The sequence below is a fragment of the Amaranthus tricolor genome, chromosome 12 (assembly GCF_026212465.1).
Source record: "Amaranthus tricolor cultivar Red isolate AtriRed21 chromosome 12, ASM2621246v1, whole genome shotgun sequence".
In the NCBI taxonomy this organism is placed as follows: domain Eukaryota; kingdom Viridiplantae; phylum Streptophyta; class Magnoliopsida; order Caryophyllales; family Amaranthaceae; genus Amaranthus; species Amaranthus tricolor.
In genome coordinates this window covers 15,544,849-15,552,295 of record NC_080058.1, presented here as the reverse complement: position 1 = coordinate 15,552,295, position 7,447 = coordinate 15,544,849, and the positions used below count along the sequence as shown (strand labels likewise).

The following is a 7,447-nucleotide window of genomic DNA, read 5'->3' as shown; positions in this document are numbered from 1 at the left end:
CATGATTAAAAAAAAAAAAAAAAAAAAAAAAAGAAAACAATAAAACTATTTTTTTTCTTATTTTTACTAACAAACACAAAACTTTGGTCCAACTTTACCTTCATGAATTCAAAAATATTTGTAAGCAAAGCTATCGGATTTTATTATATAGTTTGCTCTTTTAAAAAAAATATATTGTTGAATTGATCAGATAAAAATATTGTTGGAAATACTTTACATATGAGACAAAATTTCATATAGATAAAATAGTAGGTCGTGGACTTGCATATATATTGGGTGAAGTAATTCTTCTACTACCATATGATTTTGGGAAACAATAAACTTCACCGAGTGTATGTGTAAGTCAACGCTCTTGACCCGTGAGCCCACGGGTGTCCCGTGTTCACACGAGTGGGCCACGGTGAGATTATATGACAAATTGTCACGGCCTAATAATAATTATGTTACGTATTCTATCACAATTATTGTTTTATGATCCATAAAAGTACAATAAGTTGAACACCCTTAAGCTTAATGCTTATTGAAAAATTATGTAATTATTTTTAGGCTTTAACCATAACTTAAAATTATAGTTACATGCTTAATAGTTGAATCTCATGTGCCCCGCCCTATTTGAAATGAAATATTTTGCACTTGGGATGACTTGTAGTATGCATCTGCGGGTGTAGCCCATCCGACTTACTTTTATGGACAGCATGATACATAGACTATATAATATATGTTTAAGTCTCAAGTATTAACCTAAATGTTGTTGAAATAAATACTCGTGCAAAAATTTTAGAAATGAAGGTTTTTGTTGCATTGTTTCACATGACAACCCAAAAATACAACGAATCGAACGTTATCAAGATAATGAGAACCATACAAACCTTTGTTCGAAGCATAGCCTCTAAAATGTTTAAGAAGCTCTCATTAACCAAGATGTCCTTTTTCATTATCTACCTAGGACCCATTTGGGTGGTGACGGTTATAATTCACAAAATTTTAGAAAAAATCTTTACATTGAAAGGTTCAAATTGGGTGGTGAGATGACAGTTATAAAGCTACCAAAATTGCACTTATAACAAAAACATAGAGGTGCATTAATTATAAAGCTAGCGTTGGAGCAATTCATATATATCAATACAGTTGTAGTTATTGTAATTATAATTACAAAAATGTCGATTTCTACTGCTTCAACGGTTAACGGGTGGTGCCTCACCTCTATCTCTTCTAGTCGTAGCCAAAAGGTCAGTTTAAGGCCTACTTGCGTTGCTACTAGCAAGAACTCTTCCTCTCCTATCGTTCCTCCAATAACCCTAATTCGAAACCAACCTGTTTTTGCTGCACCGGCTCCTATCATCACCCCAACTTTGGTACGTATCAACTCTTTGCATTGTTAAAAAATATCGTATTAATATATGTTTAAGTTAGAGTAAATGATAGCGTATATAACTTTTTTCTGGTGTTTCAATTATCAAATTATATTATTATTTCACTAGAATGGTTGAAATATTAAAATTTGTTATATATACTCAAACATTTTATTATAGTTATAAGGGCCTTTTCTTTGCCTTATAGGTAGCCCATTGATTTTTTTTTACTCAAATGTGGCTTGGTAAAATGTGTTAGGCACAAGAATCAACTTCTATATTTTTTTCATTAAAACCCACGAATGTAACTTTATTATGAATATCTAGTGATCAAGTATAATTATCACTTTCCAAGTATAGATAAACATGTATTACATTAATACATACTCAAATTAATTCCAATGATAAAAATACAAGAAAATATACTATAATTTTATGTCAATGAATAAGATTTCCAATCTAATAGTAGTACATTTATTTTGCTTGACTATTAGCGTGAATATAAAACCTTTTTTTAGCCATTTTTTTCTTCATTGAATTACAAATAATCTTTTATCCTCAATATATGATCTTAAAACTTTCCATGGAATAACATTTCTGATTACACATTTGCAGAGAGACGATTTGGCATACGAAGAGGCCGTCAATGCCCTAAAGAGCTTCCTCATGTACGTATATTTTTAAATCAATCTTTTGTTGTAATATATTTCTTTTGGTTTGTAGAGTGATTATCGTATTATTTATTAAAAAATTTGGTCAAAAAAGAAAATACTAACAACGAAAATAAAATAATTTCGAATAATCTTTGCTTTTGCTATGTTTTGCATTGATATCATTTATATTTACATCTAGCTAGAATAGTTGGATACGTAGGGACAAAATAAATGAAAGGAAACAAATGGTGTGAAATAAATGAAGAAATTTAGAGAATGGTATACCATATGATCATTGTTGCACACAAAATGGCCCAAAATAGATGTAAGTATGCAAATGTACCTAATCCAAAATGAATAATGTTTGTGCTGTTTTTATAAATTATTACTATATTTTACTTATAATTCAGACCTAGTTTAATGAGTTAATAGTTATATTTACTTAATTCACTAAGCCGATTGTTGACTTTTCTTTCGTCACCTAATTATGATGGATAAAGTATTATTTATTGATAAAATTGTTCTTTAGGACTAAAATGTAATTTTTAAATACAAAATGAGCAAAAAAAAAAAGCAAGAGATCTATTGAATTGAACAATAAGTACACTTAGTATCTAAATATATATACAAATAAAATGTGTGTCATACCATGCTTTGAAATGAGCGTAACATGTGTGTGGACAATATTTTAAGAAGCAAAAGGGGGAAAGAAAAGGGAATTAAGGGGAACAAAAAGAAAAAGAAAGGCAAGATAACTTAGTTTTCATTTCAAATATCTTAAATGTCCAAAGGATTTGTTTTATTACAAAAAGCACGCAATAGGCTTCTTTTCTCCAATTTTTTTCTTTCATTTCGCTATATCCACTTCAACCACACATAGTATCATTGAATTAGCTTACTACCTCTTAATCTCAATATCTTGATTTCGAGCCTCAAACTTTCATTCAAATCTATGTGTGTTGTAATAACTTAAAAAACATTTTAGCTTATAATAATTCAAGAGACTAAAATAATAATGTTACTTTGATTTTTTTTTTTCTACTTAAAGCGAAAAGGTACTAAGAATTAACATGTTGAATCTTAACAAAATGCAGTGAGAATGGTGAGCTTGAAAGTGAAGCAGCATCGAAAGTTGCGCAGATAACAGCCGAGTTAAAAACAACTTCTGGTGGAGACAAAATCTCTGCCGAAGCAATTGAAAGAATTAAACAAGGATTTATCAAATTCAAGAAGGAAAAATATGAGTAAGTTATGTTAATGTTTAATGTTAATTTATAATTTAAATAGAAAATCAAATTAATATTATCCAAAAATTTAATTTTAATTTAAAATATTCTTGCATTAACTATTTTGTAGGTCAAACCCAGGATTATTCGGTGAACTAGCTAAGGGCCAAAGTCCCAAGGTAAACAAATAACAATTTTCTAGATTAAGGCTAGAAAAGCATTTTACTCTTTTAGTTTTTCTCTCTATTTTACATTTTTTTTTTGTAACAAAGGGATCAGATTAGTTTAGAATGAAATACTATGATTAAAAGTGTTTTTCATTCCATTATAAACTAAATTTTAACAATTTTGTCATTTTTAACATTCTTATTTCTTTAGAACCATAACAAATAAACCAAACTAATTATCACATATGGTTTTTAGTAATAGTAATTTATTTGAAAAATACATTTCTATAAAATGTATTTTCTTTCAACTCAAACACAAAATTCAAATAATAATAAATTGATCTAATTAATTTGGAATTTTTGTGCAGTTTATGGTGTTCGCATGCTCAGACTCACGTGTATGTCCCTCACATGTTCTAGACTTCCAGCCTGGGGAAGCTTTCATGTTTCGTAACATCGCTAATATGGTGCCACCCTATGACAAGGTACAAATCTTCTATTAGGAAACACTGAATAATACATATATACTTGTTTTCTTTGTTTCCATAAATGTTATCATAATATTAATTTATTATACTTTTAATTCTCATATTTTTAATTATGTACAATTATAAATATTAAGAGTTGAAATTAATACTAAATGAAATAAGAAAAAGTATATTATCTTTAATACCTCTTTGTCACTTTGAAACTAAAACTATTATTAAAGTGATACTACAATTAAATATAAAGTTATAATAGTTCAAATATCGTTTCAAAAGGAATACTATACATGTAATTAGAAAGGGAAAAAAGTTATTATTAATTATTAGTTGATTCACTTAACTTGTTTGAACATATCATAATACGTTTATATTTCTTTTAAATTAATTAATTGGCCATATCTTTAATTTAAAGTCGAAGCTAAAATTCACCTAAAAGGAAGAATTTAATACACTAACGATCTCTGTAGTCACGCCGATTTACATAGAAACCTAGAATAAGATAGCCTATCGTTACTTTTTTGGAAAACAATCATGATGTAAATGGCTTATATACTAATCTCATGTCTTCAAAGTAGTTACGCCTTTACGGGGGTAGAGAGTTAAAGATAAATAGTCTATGAAATTTAGTTATTTTTCTCAGTTTCGCTGTTGAAAATTAATAAAAAAAAATTTTTGAAAAATTCTAATGTCTAATTTTTTATAATTTATTAATTGATAATTATTTACCTTTTATGGTTATTTGAAAAAACTTTTCAACCTGTGTATATCAATTGTCTACTATTCATATTGAAAATTTTAATTGTTAACTAAAAATTATAATATTTCTGTAGAGAGTAAATGATAATTGTCTAGAAATATAAAATTTTATCATTTATGTTACTAATATTAAATGTTTTATAGGTTAAATATGTTGGAGTTGGATCTGCTATTGAGTATGCAGTTTTGCACCTAAAGGTAAATAGTAAAGAGTTATTCATTTGTTTTGTATCAAGAACTTAATTATTTACATAATTCTCTTGGAAATATTTTTCCAATTTATGGTTATAACTATTATAAAATTACTTGGTTGGACTTAAAAAATTATTAATAATTCTAATGAATTGTATTTATACTTTGACCAATCCACAATCATAAAATTATAAAGCTAATTATTGTTATTTTTTGGAAATCAAAGGTAATTAAAAATTTAATACTAACAAATAATGAAACCAGGTATCCAACATTCTTGTGATTGGACACAGTGCTTGTGGTGGAATCAAGGGTCTTATGTCGTTCCCAGACGATGGACCAAACTCAACGTAAGTTTATTCACCAACAATTTTATTGATTAGATATAACAACATTTAGAAGCATAAGTGAATTAATTGGGCAACTTAATTTGGTCAGTGACTTCATTGAGGATTGGGTCAGGATCTGCTTGCCTGCCAAGCACAAGGTGTTAGCCGAACATCCTAATGCTACCTTCGAGGAACAATGCTCCCAATGTGAAAAGGTTAGGCCTTATGAAGTAACCCTTAATATATTCTTAATAACATGAAGGATTAATCCTCTCACATGCCACTTTCTTCTTCTTTTTTTTTTTTTTTTTTTTTTTTTTTTTGAGATCTTACAAGTTATAATGATTACCATTATTGTAGGAAGCTGTGAATGTATCTATTGCAAACTTGTTGACATACCCGTTTGTGAGAGATGGATTGGTAAAAGGAACTCTGGCAATTCAAGGAGGTTACTATGATTTCGTTAAAGGAGCATTTACACTTTGGACACTTGATTTTGGTCTCACTTCTTCTCAATCTGTATGAATCAACCATTTGACTAAATCTTAGTGATCTTCTTTACTTGCTGATCTTTTTTTCTACTTTCCTATCTCTCTTTGTATATCTTAATTAATTTGGTTTATAAAAATATGCACATGTTGTACCAGTGCTTATGCAAATAAATTTGTGATAAATAAAATTGACAACTTTTTCGGATCATTTCTGAATTGTTATGTTTTGATTGTTTGAAATGAATATCCTTAAGATCATGTAAATAATTTCATTCACTATTGTGCATTTGCTTTTTCTCTTGCTTAATTTATTGATAGGTAAAAGATGTCGCAACAATTCTCCAATGGACGCTCTATTAACATACATAGAGATGGATTTGCACCAGCAAAGATAGGCAATGCTTTTTTTGCTCCAGTCTCTCTAGCTACCTCTACGTAGACATCTTTTTGTTTCCAATTTTTATCATTTAGTGGTTACCAGCCAACTAAAATAACGCAAGCTTTTCCGTTGCTTATGTAAATGACACTCCTCGTTCCTAAAAATAAGATAAAATTTTAACTTTTCCAATCCAAATGTTCTCTCTTTGTGTTTTTTTAACATGATTTAACAAGTTCATAGAAAATGTTGAGAGGAAAACGCGTTTATTGGTGAAATAAAAGATTTTTAGACAATACCGATTAGGATATTTAAACAAAGAGGACATAACAATCTAATAACAAATAAGTTATCTTATATGTAGACCTGAGATTTTTTTATCTAACTCAAAAATTAATTCAAACACCTACCGAAAACAATGGGTTTCAACTCGAAAAATCAACCTGCAACCTGAAACTTAACCCCACCCCAACAAACTAGAAAAAACGGGTTGATTGGGTTAGGGTCAGGTTTGACCTATTAGGTCAGTGACCATTATTTAAAAATATAATTATCATGTACTTAGACTAAGAAACATTGCAAAATGATTCAACATTGTTGATTGGTTGCTAACTTTAGCTCTCAAGCCCAAACAACCAACTATCTTTTTAAGAGGTCATTACAAGGCATAGTAATCAAGCCTAACAACTAAACCCACCAACTAAAACCACATGATAAAATTAATGGCCCGAACCATTAACGAGGACCGCCGAGGACCGCCGACAACCTTATGAAGCATGTGGCTTAGATGGTTGAGAAAGGGATGACATTAAATAGAGTTGTTGCTTAGAGTTGGTGTAACTTGTCGAATGTGGGATATTTGTTTGTCTTGTATACTAGCAATTTTTAGAATTCAATCTACAACCCTTAATGGGGCATGTCACTCGTATATCACATAATCATCAAAATATGTATTTGATTATTAATAGCATGAAAATCGAGAAGATAATTTAATGTAACTTTTACACATTGCAACGTCTTTTTTTGAAAAGGAAAAATGGCTTCTAAAAGGTCAACCTTTAGCCTGTCTACAGATAAAGAGCTAACCTTACTAGATGAATTTTGTTTTTATACTTGTTTTTTTGAATTTTGATTTTGATATTGATATTTATAGTTTATTGTTTTTGATATTCAGGGATTTAATAATTTTGGGGTTTATTTTGAATTGTTCTTGGCTATGATGAAATTGTTCTTAATGTTTATCTTTAGGGATTATTGTATTTAATATTTCGGGATTTTTTATATTATTGATTTGTAACAAGAATTGCTCACTTGCTTACTATCGCCTGTGAAAGAGTAATGGGTTCTGAATCCTCAACAAAAGCTTTACTAGGCTTGCAAATTTATCATCACGATGTAAATTCTCCACTTTTTCTTTCTT

At 29.1% G+C, this 7,447-nt stretch overlaps 1 protein-coding gene across 1 annotated transcript; it reads left to right on the top strand.

The window, feature by feature from the left end:
- Positions 1–323: 323 nt before the first annotated feature.
- Positions 324–6,219, top strand: LOC130828851 (carbonic anhydrase, chloroplastic-like). Its single transcript, XM_057694869.1, has 10 exons — positions 324–1,355; positions 1,968–2,020; positions 3,100–3,249; positions 3,362–3,410; positions 3,767–3,883; positions 4,784–4,837; positions 5,096–5,181; positions 5,270–5,375; positions 5,521–5,679; positions 5,970–6,219. The coding sequence occupies exons 1-10, from the start codon at positions 1,158–1,160 to the stop codon at positions 6,009–6,011; spliced, it is 1,014 nt and encodes a 337-aa protein (XP_057550852.1). The 5' UTR covers positions 324–1,157; the 3' UTR covers positions 6,012–6,219.
- The last annotated feature ends 1,228 nt before the right edge of the window (positions 6,220–7,447 follow it).

Excerpts from the sequence above, each read along its gene's own strand:
- LOC130828851 (XM_057694869.1), top strand. The coding sequence starts at position 1,158 with ATGTCGATTTCTACTGCTTCAACGGTTAACGGGTGGTGCCTCACCTCT. Across the intron at positions 1,356-1,967 it reads CTATCATCACCCCAACTTTG|AGAGACGATTTGGCATACGA; the intron begins GTACGTATCAAC and ends ACACATTTGCAG. Across the intron at positions 4,838-5,095 it reads ATGCAGTTTTGCACCTAAAG|GTATCCAACATTCTTGTGAT; the intron begins GTAAATAGTAAA and ends TAATGAAACCAG.